This window comes from Neospora caninum, chromosome VIIb (genome assembly GCF_000208865.1).
Source record: "Neospora caninum Liverpool complete genome, chromosome VIIb".
NCBI lineage: Eukaryota > Apicomplexa > Conoidasida > Eucoccidiorida > Sarcocystidae > Neospora > Neospora caninum.
Window position 1 is genome coordinate 1696558 of NC_018394.1, and position 20910 is coordinate 1717467.

At 54.8% G+C, this 20910-nt stretch overlaps 2 protein-coding genes across 2 annotated transcripts; both read right to left on the reverse strand.

The window, feature by feature from the left end:
- Positions 1-369: 369 nt before the first annotated feature.
- NCLIV_026120 (conserved hypothetical protein) lies at positions 370-8407 on the reverse strand (the record flags this gene model as incomplete). The annotated part of the gene is made up of 8 exons (XM_003882806.1): positions 370-527; positions 999-1149; positions 1501-1642; positions 1965-2322; positions 2880-3067; positions 3789-3879; positions 4406-4554; positions 4686-8407. The coding sequence occupies 8 exons, from the start codon at positions 8405-8407 to the stop codon at positions 370-372; spliced, it is 4959 nt and encodes a 1652-aa protein (XP_003882855.1).
- Positions 8408-14521: 6114 nt separating this feature from the next.
- NCLIV_026130 (hypothetical protein) lies at positions 14522-20500 on the reverse strand (the record flags this gene model as incomplete). Its single annotated transcript, XM_003882807.1, has 10 exons — positions 14522-15266; positions 15496-15728; positions 16105-16252; positions 16585-16686; positions 17153-17233; positions 17637-17725; positions 18129-18298; positions 18946-19067; positions 19610-19748; positions 20395-20500. The coding sequence occupies 10 exons, from the start codon at positions 20498-20500 to the stop codon at positions 14522-14524; spliced, it is 1935 nt and encodes a 644-aa protein (XP_003882856.1).
- Positions 20501-20910: the final 410 nt, after the last annotated feature.

Consider the following 20910-nt stretch of genomic DNA (forward strand, 5'->3'; position numbering starts at 1 on the left):
CCGGAAACAGTGTAGCGAGCCGGAAAAGGAGAGGCTAGACACCCCTGCGTTGTCTCCCTACTTTCACATTCAAAGAGGCGCTTTGTGGGCTGCTCCGCACGTGGAAATAAGTCACGTATTTACGTAGCCGTAAGCAAACACACAACCAAAACCCCGTCGCATGCACGTACCAATAGAATGAGGTATCGTCCTCCGATTTCCTTTCTCGTTGCTGTACAAACCTATATACGTCTAGGTGTAAATTGACATATCTCTGTGCACGTGTCGACAGAGAGTCTCCTCTTCTTTCTGTTGCTCCGTCCCTACGGCTCTCTGGCCAACTTGGCGCGCACTCGCTTTTTCCGCCTTGGCAAATCTACGGTGCCGTCTCTACTTCCCAAAGTGCCTCTCAGACACAGAGTCGACAGCACTGAGTGAGAGAGGAGAAGCGAGGTTGATCTCTTCGCAACTTTCCCCTCCCAGGGGCGCCTCTGGATCTGCGACGCGACCAAATTTTACAAAATTGCCGTAGGTGCACGTCCAGCCTTCTGAAGCACACACACCACATATTCCAGAGACGCGATTAAAGGGATACAAAGGCGATACAATATCGCACACATCTTTCCACGGTCACCTCAATGAACACGTGAAAGCCCGTATCTGCACATGTATATATGTACCCATATATCAAGGCAAACTGACATCCCCCCCCCCCCCCCCACACACACACACATATATACTTATGCGTGCATAAAACTGTATATATATATATATATATATATGCTTTACATAGTGCGAAACATAATAGTTATAGTGGTAAGTCTCCACCTATGTGCATAGTAATAGCTGTATGTTTTGTATCATGTCGAGGAAATGCGCGCGCATGCGTTCGGGTATTCGGTTGCGTTCAAACGCCTTGCACGTTCGACGAGCCACCGGGACGGTTCCCGAACGCGTCCTCCACGGAAACTGAGCGTATGAATAGAGCATTTGTTTCTCAGAATCCCAGAAATTCTTACGAGGATTCACTTGAAGGAGACGCAGAGGCTCTGTCCACTCGGAAGAATCAAACGTGTCGACAACTGTGACGAGCTGAGCCTTCCCGTCGCGTTTGGTGTCGAATCGCAGCATCTGGAGACAGCCATCGGCGTCGTCCGTCAGCACGTACAGCTGCGAGGACAGGGAACATGAGACACGGGATTTCGACTGCGAGGTCCGCGAAATGCCGCAGTGTGCATGCATCGAAACACGAAAGTGTACATACACTTGGAGGGGTGACGGTCGGTTGCCGCGTAGATCCAGATTCTTGGATGTCCGCACTCGTGAAACTCCATAGATCGAAAGGGACAAAGAAAGATCTCTACCTAGAGAGAGCAACAGCGAGAAATATATAGAGAGGAAGGAACACGTATACAGAGGCATATGCAAGTCGTCCATCCCGAGTCGTGTTCACAGTCTGGAGCCGCAGAGACGGGGAACGGGACAGAATACAGGAGATCTTGAGGCAGAGAAGCGACTTACGAAATCGCCCATGACGCGAATGTCCTCTACTTTTCGCGTGGGAAGAAGATGGACCATGCAAGATCCGATTCGCTTGCTTCCTTCCTCCGACAGGCAAGTCACACTGGTGTGCTGTTGTGCACAAATATCAGGCGACGGAGCCCTGAAGGACAAACCAAGAGAAAGCAACGCGAAAACTTCTTCTCAAGCGAAAGAAGATGGCGCTACCGACCGAGGATATATATATATAGTTCAAGGTGTATATATGTGTATATGTGTCATGTAGAGAGGACGGTAGATGTGCATTCAAGGGGAAGAAGCTACACGTCTGCTCACGCGCACACGTATCAGTGTATCGAGTGTTTCCCAGGCGGCGGAACTTGGCGAGATCAGAGAGCGTCCTTAGCCAGATGGCGTTCGCATGCATCATGCACCTGGTGTCGCTGTGCGGTGTCTCCCGTTTCCGGTCCAGCCTCTTCTCTCACCTCAAGTCGATCTGCCGAATTCTTCCGCACATTTCGTTGGCGGCGAAGACGGAATTGACGAAGACGTTGCTGCCGTGGACACGGAGTGGCCAGAGCATTCTGCGCGTTTGGGGAATTTCTTGGACAACGGGCCGTGCACAGCGCAAGTCGAGACGCAGGAGGGAGAAACAGCCTGCAGAGGAACTTTCGCCGACCGCTACGAGGCTTGTGATGCTGCTACGTCTCCAAGGCGGGCTGTACGAGGCCTCCGAGGAAGCGTCGGGCGAGAACAAGAGACTACCACGCCGCGAAGGTGGGCCGAAAGCGGGGAAATCAAACGACAGATCTTGCTCCACGTCCAGCGCGTGGATCCAGTTTCCTGCGACAAGGAATCCAGAAAGGTAGAGTCCCTCTGAACTCGACAGTCTTTTAAACGAAATCTGAAATCACGTCAGACACGTGAAACGGCGATGAGTGAAACGGGATAACCCACACCGGGGTCGATACAGAGGTGAAGCCGCACACACACAAGCGCGTAAGCACGCACAGAGACACAAAACCGAGTAGGCTGCTGCTATATCCCTCTCGATCGTACGCAAATGTGTGCGCATAATATAGATGTACATACATGTAGAGATATGAATGTCGAAGCTGTGTCATTTGAACTTGGATATGCAGAAATACGCGTATATATATATATACATATATATATATGTGTATATATTTGTAGAGGCAGAGATATAGAGATCTAGAGAACGCAGAGGTATCTCGGAATACCTCGGATTGCACAGAAGACTAATTCTCGAACATGTCGCACAACAGAACGGCAACGAGAGCGACAAAGAAGCAAAACCTCCACGACACGCACAGAAGGAAATACGTCTCCTCGCATAAGAAACGCCCTTCCGCGTGTTTTGTTTCTGCATTCATTCTTACCATTTGTTTTTCCGGGAGTGATGGCAGTCGTCTTGCCTGTGTGGAGATCGACTACCTCGATGCCAGCGGGATATCGACTCGCTGTCCGGACCGAAACAATCTGCTGCTCAGCGCGGCAAATGCGTAAATCATTCACTTCTTGAGACGGCCCGAGTCCATACATCGCCATCATATTTACCACTCCAACGCTGAACACAAAAACATACATATACACACATATGCACACATACACACACACATATACACGCATATACCTACACATACACTTGCACACATATAGGGGGAAGTCATCAAGCGCTAGACCGGGCGACTCATCCAAACTCACAAGCTGAAGCCGATGCCACGCAGAAACGGACATCAGTAAGACGAAAAACATGCAGTAATGCAGGCTGTCCTATATGCATACACACGCAAATATATATATATATATATATATACATATATATCCGCATGCAGAATATACGCATATGTATACATGTGCAGATAGGCGTGCTGAGAAGATAGAGGTCGTTCACGGCGAAACTTAGGGAGAGAACGTGAATACAAAGGTGGGTAGGAACGGCCGAATAGCACCCTCGGTTTCTAACCTAATTTGTTTTAGACCCGCGGCTGAAAAACCGCTCGTGTCTTGGGAGAACTCGAGCGAAAGCATGTCCCACCAATATAGACACATTCACCTAAAAGTATTATATAAATACTCATATGCATATGCATACACCTTCATACGCATATATATATATATATGCGTAAGCATATGTATTTGAGTATGTTCATATCTGTATGTATCGCATAGTCCATGGTCACGCCTGCGTGAAAAAATTCCTTGAATCTGTGCAAGGCGACACGCGCAGAGAGTCCCGTGGAGACGCAGGGGTGCCATGAGACTCGGATCCTCTCTCTGCTCCGCACCTCGTGTAGCGGTGGAGGAGCGAATGCGTGCGGCGGCTGAAGAGGCGAATGGTTCCGCTGTCGTCTCCGCAAGCGTAGAGCTCTGGGCAGACTGAGAAAGCAGAAAAAAGGCAAAGACGAAGTTCCCATGCAGTCAGGAAATTCGGCGCGCCGTGCATGCAAATGGAGACGGACAGCGGAGGAAAGGCAAAGCGGCAGACAGTGGCTTTTCGGCGGGTTCGAAAAGACGCAAAACAGAGGGCCCTTGCGCAGGACTTCCTTCTCTTCAGGAGAGCAAAAAGAAAAACAGAAGCTGGGGCACGCAACAACGCGGCAGCCTCAACGAGCGGAACTCCCTGCCTCTGTCCGTGAGAAAGCAAAACAAATCACATGACGCTGACGAAATTCCCCCCAAACGCACGCATCAACAAGCCCGCGCACCTACTACTACGGCGCGCCTGCCACCCTGCAAACGAGTGCATGTACATGCACAAATACATAGATATGTACACAAATATATGTGTGCAAAGTTACACTTTGGGCAATTACACATATAGGGTGGGCTTGATTTTTGACGCAGGCAAAGGGTGCTTGCCGCGTTTTTGACAGCAAATAGACTCCCGGCTTTCCTGGCTTACTGTCCAAGCAGTTGAGGCTCCGCGTGGGAATCTGTTGTTCGTGGACCACGTGCAGAGTCTCCCGGTCGATGACTCGGATATAAGACGACTTCTGGCCTCCAGGAGTTTCGACGCCTTCGCTGGCAATCAGAATTTCAGTTGCATCTTCCCTGGAGGCACACCACCACAAGCAAAGGCCTCTCTTCTTTGAAAAAAGCAAGTCCTCCGGAAAGAACCTGGAGAAAGGCACCTCCCGCGATCGGCTTATATTCGGCAACGAGCTGGACCTCCGCGCCCTTACCTCGTGTCCATGGAATTGCTGAGGTGAGGATTGAGTTTCATCTTGGCCGTGGTGAAGCGCGGGACTCCCCAGGAGCTCTCTGGGCCGTCTGTCGCCACTCTCGCGCCTGTGTTCTGACCGGAGTTCCGTGCGCTCGGAAACCACCCGTTCCCGTCGCGATACAGCCGGCGGTAGTCGTTCGCGTACGCCCTCGCGTTGAGCCAGCGCGCTCTTCTTGTCTCGAGAGCCTCGATTTCTCTCTGGGCCTGCATGCACGCGTCTGCTCGGTCTTCGCAGCTGCGCTTCGAGGCGCCTCCCCTCGCCCCACACGCTCTTTCGGAAGAACCGAAGTCAACCGCAAACTTGCCGCTCCCTCGAGTTCTCCACGACACTCCCAAGCCCAGTCCGTCGTCTTCCCCTCGCGAAAACGCCTCCCACACTCGCTGACAGTGTTCTCTTTCTGCGGGCGCATCGCGCTTGGCATCGGTCTCGCTGGACTGCTCCATTTCCTCCTCTCTCTCCCCTGCGTCTGACGGTTCCTCGGCATGCTCTGGATGCCCCGCGTCTGCCTGCGCTGCATCGGGCTCTACCGTTTCGGGTGTGCCTGCGCGCTCTCTCGCAGGCACATTCACCCACTCATTGGCGCAGAGCTCCTGCCACACTGTCGCGTGAGACCCGACCCGGTACGCTCGGCGGTCGAGGCGCTGGAACGCGGCGAGATCTCTGAAGGAGAGAAACTGACAAAGGGTGGCGAGGACCTCGGGAGGCAGACCGGCCCACGTCAGGTTCCATTCGCGCTCGCTGGAGAACCTCTTGCGCCCACAGGCCGCGAGCGAGACTCGCTGAGCCGCCGGTTCCCTGACGGCGAAACGAAGAGAAGACATCGAGTGGGAAGAGGAGCACGAGACAGAGCCGGGAGACGAGACCATCGAAACGTCGTCTTGGAGTGGAGAGGCTGCGTCGTCCATCGGTTCTTCTCGCTCGTCCTCTGCCTCGAGGTTTGCTGCGCAAGTCGTGTACACTGTGCTTGCTTGCAAACTGTCGGGCGCCAAAGACTGGCGAGTCTCCTGAGCCGCGCCAGAGAGAGACGCGTGGCCGCAAGGTTCCTTCCAGCGATTTCTGGAGACCCAAGACGCGCTGGCGTCGCCTGTGGCTGACAGCGCGTCCCGAGAGGAAGTGGATTCGCTCGCGTTCTCCACGGCGTCCAGTGCTGCGGCGCTTTTGTTCGAAGTCGCCTCGCGGGGGGAGTCTCTGGCCCTGGTCCGCTTCCCGACTCGCCCCGACAGCAGCGAAGTCGTGTTCCGCGACGACGTCTTCCGCGGCGAGAAATAGCTTTCTTTCTCGCTCAATCTCGACGACGAACTGCGCTTCTGCGGCGTCTTCGTGTCCCCGAAGGGGGCATTGAGGGACGGGGAAAAGAAGAAGGGATACGGCGAGGCATTGAGACACTGTGGAGACGGAAACGATGGATCGCCTTCGTTTCTCCGCGCCCCGACAGTGCTGGATCGGCTCCTCGAGACCGACAGCGGCGTCGACAGAGAAGGCGACGAAAACCGATTTCTGTGCCGCGCGTCCTGGCCTCTACGGCTCTCGCGTTCTCGCCGCCGGGAACACGGCTGTTGTTCTTCCGCTTCGTCGCCCCACGGGCGTGTCGCTCGCAGGCTGCTCTGTGGAGAACTGTACACTTCTCCCTCTTCGCTTCCCAGGCAGGCAGCGACCAAAGCCGCCGGAGAGTCTGGACGCGATTCGCCGTTCGGCGACAAGGCGGGGCGCACAGAGAAAAACTCCGGACACAACCACGGAGAAGAACCCGAAGGTAAAGGGGAGGAAGACGAACCGCTGGACTGCTGCGCGCGAGCGCGCATGCGCGAGCGAGGCGACCAGAGGGCCTCGTCGCCGTCTCTTGTCTCAGGAGTCAGAGACGGCGACGAGAAGCCCGCGTCCCGGAGGAGACACGTGTGGTGTCTCTCGATCTGGGGCGACGACGAAGGCGACAGTGGACACGGAGACGGAGAGGACGCAGGAGACAGAAAAGGCCCCGCAGGCTGCGACCGGCGCGGGTCTGTGTCCGGCTGACCTGGCGGGGAAGAGCGCGTTGTGACAAGGCGCACGGGTTCCAGAGAGAAACACGACGTCTGGGCGTCTCCTCGACTGGACAAAGTCGCCCTCGGGGAAGGACTGTTTCGGCGTAAAAGATCGTGCCTAGAGGCGGCGTGACGAGGCGAAGAGAAGGGCAAAGACGGAAGAGCAGGGTAAGACCGAGATTTTTCACTTCGCGTCTCTCCGTGGAGCGTGTTGGCTTTCTTTCGCGGCGGAGATCGAGTCGCCTGCGCCTCCTCGCCACTAAACGCGTCTTGACTGACGGCCAGAGCGGACGTGGGCTCCGACTTTGCCTTCGAAAGTGTCTCCTCGTTTTCTTCACGCAGGCGCAAAGACACCACAGGTTTGCCGCTGCCGTACGCCCGCCCGCGAGAACCGGAGGAGGAACCCCGCGAGGTCGGTGACTCGGCAGTCTGCTCTCCAAAAGACGAAACGCGGCCTGCCCGCGGCGAATCGGGGTGCGCTTGGAAAGCGCAATGATCTGAGCTCGAGGAGACCGCGGCCGAGGAGGGCGGCGACAGGAACGGGGGAGAGTGGGCCGCGGCGCCCGCGTCTCCGTCCAATTCCGCGGCAGCTGTCTGAGCATGGTGTGGGCTCCGCCGCCGCCTCGCCACGGACACCACGGACAGCAAAGACGCCGAAGAAAGTTGAGTTGGGGAAGAGAGCGGGAACGCGGTGCCGAAGGCTCGCTCGCGGGAGGGGCTGCATGCGTCTTCGTCCTCGCTAGGCGAGAGAAACTCGGAGAGGCGGTGGACCGCCTCCGAGGTGGCTTCCATGTCTGCCGGGGTGTACCGCAGCATTCCCAGAAAGTCTTCTTCACCCTCAGGCTCGGCACTGGCCTCTTGGTCGAGAAACCTCTCAAAGTCGAAGGAATAGCTCGTCGCCTCGCGCTCGGCCGTCTCCACATCTTCCCCCTCTCGCCCCCTCTCTGCCTCGGCGCTGACCCTCCTGGGCTGTCTGCTGAGCCCCGCCTCGCCAGAGAAAAGGCCTTCCGCGGCGTCGCCGTGCTCTCCACGAGTCCACGCCGTGGGTTGTCCCCCACTCGCTTCGCTGTCGTGTCGCTCGTCGCTTGCTTCCAGCCGCCCTTCCTCCTCTCCAAAGCCCGACTGGTCGAGGACAGAGACCGCGAGCGCTCTCCCCACGTGGCGCGGGAGTCTGCTGCGCACCCTCGCGAGGTCGGTCAGTCGCGCGGAAAGGCCCGAGCCTGCAGACGCGAGATCTGCATGCGAGGACGGCACCGCGAGTTCGCACGCGTCGGAAGGGCTAAGGCGAGAGGGCTGCGGAAGAGCGAACCTGTCCGCGTCGAGGCAGAGATCTCTCAGCGACACGTAACTTCCGGCTCGGCTTTCGTGGTCTGCCGGCTCCGTCGTCGGAGAGCAGCTGGAGAAAGGCGAGAGACAAGACGAGGAGGAGTCAGCGGCGGCGGTGGAAACGGACGGGCAAACAGAGAGCGGCACCGACCTCTCGTCGGGAGAAAGCGCGCGGCCTGCAGGCGCCCAGAGGAAACCTGACGAGCACGCATAGTGACGGTCGTGGTCTCTGCTTGTGCGAGAACGCGCGCCGTCCTCGCAGGGGAGAGAACGGGAAGGCGTGCGCTTCCTCCCCTCCCTTAGAGGGTCTTCTTGGAGAGGCGGAGACCGCATGCCGGCAAGCGCCGCGGATGCGGGGGAAAAGCAAAGAGACGGAGCGAGTCAAACGCGTAAAAAACGACAAAAGACTGAACCGACGAATCTGGAATCCCCGGTGTCACGATTCTTCCGCGCTAGGCGAACGCTCTCGAGAACGTGCAAATTCACAAAAGGAAGACGAAAAAGACTGAAGAAGAAAGGCGAACGACACACACCGGCGCAGAGCTTCCAGTCGAGGCTCCACCGCGTGGTGTGTTTCTTCGTCTGTATACAAACGCCGACAGAAACTACACACGTCGACGGCGGTCGGAAAGGTGCGCGATGCCACCGCGAGAACAAAACGACCATTCGAGGCTTTTTTTTGGTGTAGAATTCGGACATGGTCTCCGTGCCTTGGCCCTGCGTAGCGAGAGGCGAAGAACGGCAAAAACCTGGCGACGAAAAAAAGCCTTAAAGCGAAAGACGCCTGAACATACAACAGGGATGGCAGAGACACAACACTGGTACGCACAACAGTCACGGAAACAGTGCAAAACGATACAAGTATATGGAGTCAAAAATGGATGATTTGGAGTACCTCGGCCTGGACATCTATGCGAAGAAATGTGTGCATGTACGTCCACTGGAAAGAGTCCACAAGAATGTTCACCTGGAGAAGAGATCGGAACCTGGGAGGCGCGAACCGTCAGAGACCAAGTCAACGAGTTTACGGAAAACAGACGGAGACGGCCGTTCAGCCGCGCGGCGACATGAGGCCACTGAAAGCAGATCTACGCAAATCGGCGTACGAAATTTAGACAAGATGCATCTCTTTGTGCAGGGACGTTCCGGTTTTGGGGAAGCGGAAGTTGTTCCACACGAGCCGAGATCGGCTTTTTGAGGAGCCACCGGGACACCGGGAAAATGGAAAGAGCCGGAGGAAAACGAACACATTGGGAAAACACAACGGTCCGCGCGAAGCGACACGGCAGAGATCCTGTGCATGTCGATATCCGCAGTGTGGATACGCTGAAGAACGAAACCTAATTGGGGGACCGCAAAAGAACCTGGGAAGCCGCGCGTCACCCGTTCTCCCGTAAACCACGGACCAAAGAGCGAAATTTGGGTCTACATAACACCGGAAGACGCAACGCAACTCGAGTGTCCGCGGAAAATGACGCAAAACGCCTCCAACAGAAAACGGGCCGGGCTACGACAGAGCTACATTTCAGTCGAGATATCTGTACGCGGGAGTGGGCGTATCTCTAGCATTCGGTGTGTGGATGTGCCTGCTTGGATACTTTGCCCGGCAGACCAAACAAAAACGCGAAGGCACAGAGACGCGCGAGGGAGTGTCTCCATGGCGAAAAAGGAGTTGTGTAAAAAGGAAAGAGTCCTCAGGGCGTGTTAAGAATAGCTAGCTCGGTCGAATCAGTGCAAAAGTCGAGACGAGGGGGGAGGAGAGGTACAGAAAAAGAGTGCGCTGGACCTCAATAGATGCACAGATGCAGTGCAAGAAAATAGGCGCGGGGAACGAGCAGAGACTGCTGGGAAGTTTATGAAATGCCACGCAACTTTACTACCGCAGAACGAACTTGCACGAGAAAAAAACAGACTTTCGACACGGTGTACCAAAAAGTGGACGAGGGCGAGTTGCCCGGCGGGAAAAGGGGACGGTGCGACGAGAAAGAGTGGGGTCACATATGGAGAGACAAAATCCAGCGAGACAAAAACGAGAAGGCGTTGACTCGGACGGAAGTGTCACGGAAGAAAAGCCGAAAAGACGTACCACACTGCAGATCCGTCGTGCAATCCAACGGTTCACTCGTGCGAGGCATCAGATAGCTCGAAGCGAGGGACCGACAGCGACTCTTCTTCCCAAAAAGTCTCCAGCGCGAGAAACAACAAGGAGGCAAGCGGAAATCGGAGGCGATTCCACTACAGAACGGGATAAAATCGGTGCTTACCTCTACGTGAGGAGTGGACGACCTTGGACTATCGATTTGCAGCCTCGTAGGTGCTCGATAAAAGCGCTCTGTCTCTCTTGAGCTCTCGAGAGAAAGCCGCGCAACATGTGGAAGAGAAACGGAACCTTGATACGGGGACGACAGCGACACCTTTCCAGATACTACACCCGAGCGGGGCACGGGAGTCAAAAGTTAGAGAAGCGACAAGAGAGGAAAAAAGAAAAATCCCTAACGAGAGAGTGAACTCTCCAGTGTCAGCCGCCGCTCTCTCTGCTTGTGTCTTCCCCCGCGCAAAGAACGCAGAAATTGGCACTCTGCGACGCGTCGAAAAAGTCCGGAAGGCAAGCGAGGAGGGAGACAGGGAGAAGGCGCCCGCAGAACGCGGGTAAGTTCCAAAGTGGACCAGAAAGCGCGTCAGAAACGGACCGATCGAGCGCGGTAACGTGGCGGGTTCCCCGTCTCGATATTTCGTAGATCTCTTCCGCGCATTGCAGAGCGGGCAGTCTGAGCCGTGGAAGAGAGCCTCGCTCGCACAGGGGAAGGAGCAAGAAAACGTGCCACGTCCCGCTCGTAGACAGTCGAAAGGAAGGTTTGCTCGCGGAACGCCGGAAAAACAGGGAGACCTAGGGTGAGAAACGCGGCTCGAGGGCGGGTGCTTTGACCTCCTTTTACCCTCGAAAAAGTGGGGAAAAGCGGTTCTGAGGAAGGGCGACGTGCCCCCGCCCGCCCGCCAGGTTTTTGTTTGTGGTTCTCTTCACGGTGTGGCTCCAGCGCGCGCCTTCAGTCGCGACTCAAATGGCGCGAGGTCGTGCGAATCGCGGTTTCGCGAACGGAGGAGAGATCCAGTATGTTTCGTGACGTTTCAACGGAAACAGGTCTTTGCCTTGAGTCAAAAAGAAGAAATAACGGTCCGGTTGCCTCCCAACAGAAGAGAAAACGGAACAGCGGACAGAAAGCCGACACCGCGTTTGTTGCGGGCGTCACTCCGCGCCTGTCCTCTCAACGCATGGCAGCGCTCTCAAGACGCGCGGTTGAGGGACACGCGATCCGCAGCAAGAGCATTCGACGGGTTATGACCCGTTTTAGAACACGAGGGAGGGAAAGGACCCCCAAAGAAGAAAAAAGTGCAGCGAAAATGAAAAAAGCAGGAAAGGCACATCTCGAGCAGCGGGGCAGACCGCCGCGGGTCCCGGATTTGCGGCAAAGACACAAGGGAGTCCCGCGTCCCAGGACAGCCAGACGAGGGTGAAGCCTCGAATCGTCGAGAAAAGTTTCCGAATTTCACTACCACACACTTTTTGAGAAAGTAGCTCCGCTCAGGCCTTACTCCGTGGTGCCAAAGTTGCTTTCTCGACTCAAAACGCGCCGAAGCGGAGTGCTTGCCAGCGCAACAGTCCCCGGGTGTACAGACACCAGAGTCCGGGCGAGGACCCCGTGAGTCACCGCGCGGCGCGTCGTGTCGAATCTTGAGAGTGGCTAGACGAGAGGCTGACGCTTTTTCTGAGAAAAGTGTCGTTTGACCTGAGTCTTGGGAAAAGAAGTCAAAGAAGGACGAAAACGCGGAACGGAATCCGGCGCAAAGCAGTTTCGGGCGATTTCGCGCGCGAACGACGCAACTCTCTCGAACGGAGTTCGTGACTGCAAAAACCCAGTTGACACAGGAAGGTGCCATGAGGGATTTTCGCGCGCGCCGCCTCGGTCGGGAAAAACTCAAGACTAGCCAGGGAAAATGCCAGAAAAGGACGGCAATTCAGTCTCTGCGAGAGAGGCTAACCGCAGCAGGAAAACGCACCAGTTTGTTTTCCTCGAGGTCTTTCTCCCTTCAATTGGGAGGGCAAAACTAGGAAAAGGGAGGAAGAAAGACAGCTTCTCGCTTGAAAATGAATTTCTTCGCGGTCGCGCAGGATCCCGCCAGAGAGAGGACGACAGGTCCTTAAACCCCGAAGGGATTCGACGAGGCAGAGGCGGGCAACCTCGAAAGTCTTGTCTTGTTTAAGTTGTTTCTGGGTTTCCTCTTCTCGCGTGATTGGAGTCAGAAAAGAAAGAAAAGAGAGTTCCGGACGAAGATGTGTGTGTCGGGAAAAGCGGAGAACGACGGTTCCGAGAGTCCCTGTTGGGGACGAGCCCGTCGAACAAGTATCTCTCTGTTCTCGGGCCCCCTGCTTGCCACTGCAGCAAGACAAGTCGAGAAAGACACGCAAAACCCGAAACAAATCGCCGATTCTTTACTCGTGGCAGATTTATATATATATACATGCAGCTACCAGGAACGACCAGAAGTTCAGAAGCAAAGAGGAAAAACCATGGCACCAGGGAGGCCCAAATGACCTCGCGATGCTTCTGTTCAGAAGTGAAGCCACGGAATCGTACACGATCCTAACCTACCGCTGAGGAAACCCCACCTACAATGAATGTAGTCGGTGTGTAAAAGTTGTCTATAATGGATGTGTTTTATGACTGACTGTATGTAGATAAGTCACAGCATGCATGTGCGTGAGTCCACAAACTCAGGCATACAATAGGAGTGCCTTTGCGAGGCTAGCTAGGACACGCCTTCTGTAGCAAATTCGGGGGCTCGAAAGTGAACAGCATTGCTACTCCCTTTATTGCAAAGCTTCAGCTCGGCAAAACCCGCGTTTCCTCCAGCTGCGCCAGCAACGTTTTCTAACACGCCTCCTTCGGGAGACGGTACTTTTGCGTCTATTTCTCGATCCGAATTTAAGGCAAGCGAATCGCTGGCAGAGATACATACAGAAGTGTGTATATCGTCTCTCTGCATGTATTTCCGAATATATACGTGTGTGTATGCACATGCAACACCGTGTTACCTCATTAAGAAACTCGCAGCTGGATCGAGTTTTACTGTTTCCCGGGCAATCTGTGTCGACACGGTTCCTCCCCCCGTAAGATCAATACAGTGCAATGTTTGCACGGCAGGAAATCCACATGTGGAGTTCTTAAGAGCCTCGCAGCTGAACTGGAAACGGTGACGGAGTATAAAGGAGGTACTTTGTTCGCTCGTCAATCCCAGTCAGTGGTCTTCCCCAGTTCTCTGAACGTGCGCAGCTTCTCGGCACACACCGCCGTCGGCAAGGCTGCGCAACAGCGCTCCGGAAGATCACGTGTACACATGCGTAAGACATAAGGACATTCATATATAAGTACGTACTTGTTCACACGCGTGCATATGCAGGCGTGTAATTACATCTAAAAGTGTGTGGATGTTTATAGAGGTGACAAAGTCGTCTTTTAGAGATAGAACTGACGCATGTAATGCGGGAGTTCAGAATAAATGAGTAGGAAGAGAAAATCGATGACTGCCGGAAACGCAGCCGGGTATTTTTACGTGGCCAAACGTCGCTGGTTCAGCTCTTGTCGAGGACAGGCGGGGTCTTCCCTTTTGTCCTCTGTGTGTGTGTGTGTGTGTGTGTGGCGATGTACGCCTGTTTGTCACACACTGTCATGTCGCTCGAGGGAGACCGGGTGGAGATCGCGGAAAGAGAGCGGGAATCACAGAAAACCGTAAAAAAGAAGCGGCGTTTCACTGAATGACCTAGTCGCGATGCCAGAAGCAACCGAGGGGAAAAACGGCAACAAATCACAGGCTTCCTGGCCTTCAAGGAAATCGAGAAAAGCCTGGTCGTGTGTGAAGGCAATGCAGTACGCAGATGAGAGCGTCTCAGTCGGTCTTTCGAGTCTCTGACGATGTGTGCTTCGCTGACAACGAACCCGAAACTGACAAGCGATTCTGCGCCCGAAGAAACAATTCGCACAAACTCCACGTTACTGCAGTCGAATCCCTCTCTGTCTGACAAAACCAGTGTTAACCTTTACACGCCCCCTACATACGATCTCGCAGGCTCTCAACCAGAAGAGATATATAAAATATATGTACGTACATATATATATATATATATGTAGATGTCGGTAGCTAGATATAGACACAGGCAGATAGATAAGTAAAGAGGTGAAGACGGGAAGAGGTGTCTCAGTACTGAAAGATTGGTAGAGGGCTCCGCAAACGACGCATCTGCCATGAAAAGGCGTGTGAAGTGTCTGTTACCGATCCCTGTTGTGAAAGAGGCATGCACATCTCTGCCATCTAGAGGCACACATGCACAGATCCAGGAGTGAATGTGTGCAAATCCATAACGGATGAGCGGGGTTGTAGTGCTAAACGTGGTCATTCCGTGGAGATGAGTAGGCGCGATTTTTTGACGTGTTGTTCCTGAGCAGCGTCGGTGGAAGTGTTCGCGTCCGTTTCTTTCCGACCGTTGACGCCAGGGTCTTCCGAAGCGCCGCCACTGGCTAGGCTCCGTCCCTCCTCACTCTCTTTTCCGCCGCTTCGTCTCTTCAGCCTCCGCTGGGGTTCACAGAGTCCCCCCTTCTCTCCGCTCCCTTGCGATTCTTCTTCACTCTCGCTGTCCTCTTCGCTGCTCTCCTCGGAGTCCGACGCCGCGCGCTGAGCTGTCCGCGTCGGCTTCGCGCTTGATCCGACTCGGCCTGCCAGCTGTACAGACACCTCAGGTGTCTCCGTTTCTTCTGGCCCCCCGGACCCGTCTTCCTTCTTTCGGTCAGCCCCGCCACACAAAGCCGGTCCTCGTGCGTTGCTCTGTCCCCCAGCAGCCGCAGAAACAGAAGAGAGAGCGAGAGGGCATGCTGGGAGCGGATTTCCCGCTGGAGGTTGTCTCCTGCGATGCAACAAGACAGCGTTGGTCTTCCTGTACAGGCCCCAGGTGTCCGCATCAACGCCTTGTCGCATCTTGCTCACTTTCTTTGCGATTTCCGTCAACTCGTCTTCGTCGTCGGAGGACTCACTGTCGCTGCTGCTGCTCGAACTGCTCGACGAACTGGTCTCCGACAAATACGCGCCTCGCTGAGCCTGCATGCGGCAGAACTTCCCATCGCGAACCTCCCAGCCATCCATGCTGAACACAAACCACAGCCGAAACGGTTCTTTGGGGCGTCGCGTTGTGTCTCGTCTGCTCTCCACACGCTCTACGGCAGCAGTCTTTCCCCGTGTCTCTCCCCTCCCGCCTCCGCCTCAGGCGCCCGCTTCCGCTCTGTTTCCCGAGTTTTGAGGCGCGACTCTTGCTCTTTCCCGTCGCCACGGGTGACTCTCTGCTGTCGCTTCTCTGCTCCCTCTGCGTCGCTTACGCGTCGCAGTCGTCGAGAACTCCCAGGCCAACGGCCTCGGGGAAAAAGCGGCGGAAACGCTCTTTCCACAGAACTGCGTATCTCCTTCGGCCCCTGCGCGTGCTTCTCCACGCGGGCGTGAGAAAGGAGAAAGAGACAAAGTTCTGCGTGCATGCAACGCAGTCTGTCAAGTTCAGAACCGCGTGCCACCAACCGCCGGGGACGAAGATGACTTCGCCTGGCTTCTGGATGCACTGGAAGCAGCAGAAACCCAGCAAAGCAAAAAAAAGAACGACCGCCAAGTGTGCGAAGAAGGAATGCTGCTGCGGTTTGCCGAGAGACCCCCCGCAGCTCCACACCTAGAGAAAAGCAGTTTGGTGAAACCTAGGAAGCAAATTCTAAAAGGTGTAACAGGGAGGCAAATGGGGCGACAAGGAATAGGAGGCGCCAAGGAAGGTCGGTGATATCAAGAGATCGGCACACAAGAAGAAGAGCCGCAGGCGTGTGAGGTCGAGACGAACTGCGCGCGACACGGAGAGGACGTCTACAGATGCGGAAGAAGCGAGAGCGTGGCGCGCCCATTTTTTACAGGCAGAAGACGAGTACGTCTCTACAAGAGAAGGAACGGACTTCGTAGACAGGGACGTCGGGGTACTTCTCCCGGATGCGCGGCAGAAGAAAATCGAACCACATGATGGCTTCGTCGTCTTCTCCTTTTTTCAACAGGTGCTTCGCCTTCACCACGTGACGCGGGACAGCAGGAGGGAAAAGTGCCCATCTGCGGAGGCAAAAACCGAGCTGAAAAGTAAAAAGGAACTGAGAAGACCACGACGCTGAATTGGACGTGTTCGACTCGGCTGGGTTTGGAAGAACTCCCTCTTCTCGCCCAGAACCTGGGCTCAACGTCAAAGTCTCTACGCATGGATACCCACCTCTACGCCAGGCTGCACGCGTTTTTTTGTTCCTTTCCTGCATTCTTTATGCATTCTTTAGTTTTCTGTCGCGCTCTGCCTCCACACATCCACGGCTCTGTACAGGAGACCGCGCCGCTCTCCATCCGAATCGGCAGCGAGACGCTCCAGAGGCAGCCGGCCTTCTTCTCCTTCTTACCTCTTCACGCCGTGCGTCACCGCGTTCCAGGCCGCAGTGCCGAGCGGATCAACGTGGATTGTCGTGCCGCTCCGCTTGGGCCCGACACAGAACCAGCGATGGCTGCCGGAGACAGAGACAGCGAGGGGAAACACGCCGGAAGACAGATGTGGCCAAAAAACGACAGCGGAAAAGGGAAAAAGCAGAGACAGTGAGAGAGACAGTGAGAGAGACAGACAGCGACAGACACATACAGAGAGAGACAGTGAGAGAGACAGACAGCGACAGACACATACAGAGAGAGACAGTGAGACAGACAGAGCTCGAGTCCGTTGTGCGGGTTTGGGATCGGTGCGGGGGACGAAACACCCCGGCGAAGGCGAGGGCAACGCGAGGGGAAGAAGACAGGACAACAAACAGGAAAAGGTGAGAAGGAAAGGGTGCAAGAGCTGGACACGCGATATTGACCCGCGCCTCCACGGAAGCGGAACCCGAGGGGCAAAAGGAAGGAGAAAATCGGCTGCAGTGAGGTGAGAGTCTTTCTCTTCTCCGTGTCCCTGCTGGCGCTGTCTCTCGCCTGTGTGCCTACGGGGGTCGTCTTTCCTCTCCGACGATGGCATGCAGATCCACAGGGAACACTTCCGGGACATTCCAGTCTTCCAGCAGGCCGCTGAAAAGAGAAAACAAGGAATGCCGCACGGGGAGACAGCGGTGTTGCACGCGCGGGAAAGGAACAGCCGTCGTGGTGACGACACTCCGCGACACGGACGAAAACAAACACAAAGAACGCAAAGCCTCCGTCAGACGAGGCTCGTGCTTGGCTGCAGGCTGCCATCTAGGAGAAAGCAAAACGCACTTTGCGACAGAAAGGCGCACGTCGCCTCATCCAAGAACACGCAGGTGCCGAGACCTCCACGGAAATGATCGTATCCTGCGGGTGCACCCGCAATGGAGGAATTATGGTACATGCAAATTCGCCAAAAGAGGGGACAGTTGGATCGAGCAGGGAACGCGGGCAGCACATCTGGGAGGAAAAGAAAGCTGCATGCGATCTTGAACCTTCCTGCTCCTACCAGGTGTCTGCCTTTTCTTCGACGGCCGACTCAAACAGATACAGCGGCGAGTCGTCGCGCTGGTTCTCCATGTAGTCAATGAAATACTTCTACCAGAAGCATGCGTAAGGAGCGCAAACACGAGAGAAAGAAGCATGTACAGGTGGAAACCAGCCGGTGAAAACACAGAGAGGACGGGTGCGCGCCAAACTGGAGACGTCTGTACGAGCACGCTGCAAATACAGGCGGTGCACGGACTCATCAGAGGGAAACACATGTGCACAGAGAGAGACTGACTCAAGGCACAGCATGCACTGACGCTCCGCGGAAGAGGGAGAGATCTCTCCCCTGCGGCTGCGCGCAAGCCATATCACAGACAAAGGCATATATCTGCACTCGTGAACGTGTATCTCAGTCCAAATGGACATCCAGGTGTGAACAGGGGACAGCGACGCAACGGTCTCTGAAAAGGTCTGCTTGCTTTGTCATCACGCGCGGTTCGTCCGTGTATACCATTTTCATTCGGATTTTTTCGCCGTCGTCCTTCTCGCCGACTTTGAAGCGCGCCGAGCGAAAGCGGCGTTCCAACTCGCGCGGTTCCCAGCGCACCATGCCGGGCCATTCGGCCATCCAGCCGCAGAGAAGCACGGGTTTGCAGGGAATTTCGTATTTCTCCACAAAATCTGCGAGGCAACGTGGACACGCAGCAGAAGAAAACCCCGAGTAGCGGATGTATGCGCAGCAGGAAACGATGTGCGAGAGAGTCTCCGAGGACAGGAGCAGTGGGACTCGCCGCACGCGAACCACGGAGCGAGAGAGAAAAGGACGCTGGCAGAAACAAGGGGAGAGAAAAAATCAGCGAACATAACGAAGGCCCTTTCCAGCATCTCAGGAGCGCTCCTTGGCCACCTGACACTCAAAACGGCTGAGCTCAACACGAAGCCCCCAGGAACCCCTTTATACATTCAAACATACACATACATATTCATATGTAACTGTATGTTGACACACGCATGTGACTTGCATAAACGTAGGCAGGCATATATATATATATATATATATATATATGGAAAGTGAGATCATCATAACATTCGCGGCCTTTCCCGTACCCAGGAAAACCGTGAGGTGGAAAAAGAACCTTTTTCCACCTCCATGTCGCGTCCAAATTTCCCAGCCTCACTCTCTCACCGTATACACATACATATATATATATATATATATATATTTGAGCATATCTCTGTTTCTCACGCTTCTCCAAGCAAGCATGCGGCAAGTGCAGACGCGGAATCCTGTGTCTGTCTCGCCGCGAAAATCGATTCGGAAGGCCTACCTTTTAAAGTCGTCTCATGTTTGTAGATTCGCGGGATCGTCTCTTTGATGTGGAACGAGTCCTCGCAGATCGTGGAGTTAACATAGTTGTATTTCCCCCACTCCGATGGGCTTATGTCTTTTCTGAAAAGAAACGGCCGGCGGAGAGAGGCCAGGCGGGAACTGTTCAACGAAAATAGCAAGACGAAAAGACCCGGAAAAAAGACAGAGAACTTCAAAAAGGGAAAGTAAGGTAACTTCAGGTAGAGACAGAGCGTGTTCTCGGGACACCGCGGCTCGTCCTCGCTAGCAACTTCTGGAGGGACCAAAGACGACGTCTCAAGGAACGGACGAAAGAAAGGGTGAAAAAAGGAAATCCAAGCGAAGGAGGGCCCGACAACCAAAACGTCAGTCTATTCCCTAAACAGGAGCTCTGGAAAAGGAGACAAACAGCGACGCAAAAGGAGACGCGAGGACGGGCACAGAGAGGCAGCCTGTTACAAAAGAGATAGAAGGAAGGCACAACAGAAGCGACGGGGAAAGAAGAGGGCATAAAAATACGACATCTGAGGGAGAAAGTGAGCGTACATAGATAAGAACAGGAATGAGCCCACAGATATTAAAAAGAAGACAGGCGGAAACCCCTGCGGTTCCTGTACATGTTGCCTTCCCAGCAAAAGGTGTACCTGTGGTATTTCTTAGCGCGGCGGACACGATCTGCCGTTTTCTTGTGACGGAAGCGTTCCCCGTTGGGGCCGTAGTAGGTGTACCCAGATCGACTTCTGAAAAGCGGTTTGTCCGGCTGAGCCGTTGGCGAAGAGCTCGCTGAGGACGCAAACAGCAGAAGAAAAACAGAGTCCGCAGGGCCCTGCGTAAGGAGACAAGTGGCGAGCTGTGTGAACCAGAGACGCCCCATTTCGCAGCACCAGTCCCGCGCAGTCACAACAGGAGACGGGCAAGGGAAGACGGGACGTCGAGGCAGGGACGTATACTGGAAGGGGCTCCTCCCGCAACTTTTAGGAATGCAAAGGCATCCTGCAGCCTTCCTGTATGTGTATGAACGTTTACACACACACACATATATATATATATATGGAGAGGAGTGTACGTACATGTACAGGTACACCAGCACACACGTATAGATATACACATTTGTGTGAATTTGCTTATATTTACATATGCGAGGAAGAGAGGAGACGCGAAATCAAGAGTTGGCATGTCTGTACCGAATGGGTTTGCGCAGTTCCCACGGGAAAAGGCAAGATGTCTCTCAGTGCGTGAGTACCTTGGTTGAGACCACCCAGTGAGGCGAAAAAAAAAACCTGTTTCAGCGTTGACTGATGATACCAGCGGCCATAGCGAATCGGCGGGAAGAGAGGCGAGGAGCAGACGCTAGGACACCCGAGTGCGAGGGACAGGCAAAAGATAGATAGCCAGAAAGAGTGGGGTGGAAAGGAGACTGGCGACTTACGTGGGTTTTTCTGGTTGAGGCCCTCCGGCGATTCGCGAGATCCAGCGGCGGTCGATGCACCAGAGGCAACGGCGGCGGATCCGGCCGTGGGCGCGTGTCCAGACATTTTGTCTACTCAAGGGAGTTATGATGGCAAAAAAGTGAAAACCGACAAAGGTGGCGTGTTCCTTCGGGAAGAAGCGTGGCCACGGAACAAGGTAACAACTGTACAGACAGTTGCGCTCGTGCAGGGGCGGACAAGACCGAGGGAAGAGCAGGAAGCAGGGCGACGTCGCTGTTTCGTGAGGGAAACGGCCGAAGGCCAAAAAAACCTCTTCCGAGAGGGCTAGTTCCCAGCATCCATCGAGAAAGGGTGCAAGGTGGCTCCGCTGCGAAACGCTCTCCGGCAACGGCAACAAGACGCTTGCGAGGCGGAAGAAAGAGAGACAATCAGGGAGGTCAGATAAAGCAGACGGCAGAAAAAAAGCGAAGCATGGACCTGAAATTCTCCGCAGGCTCTCGATTCCATCCGGTCTG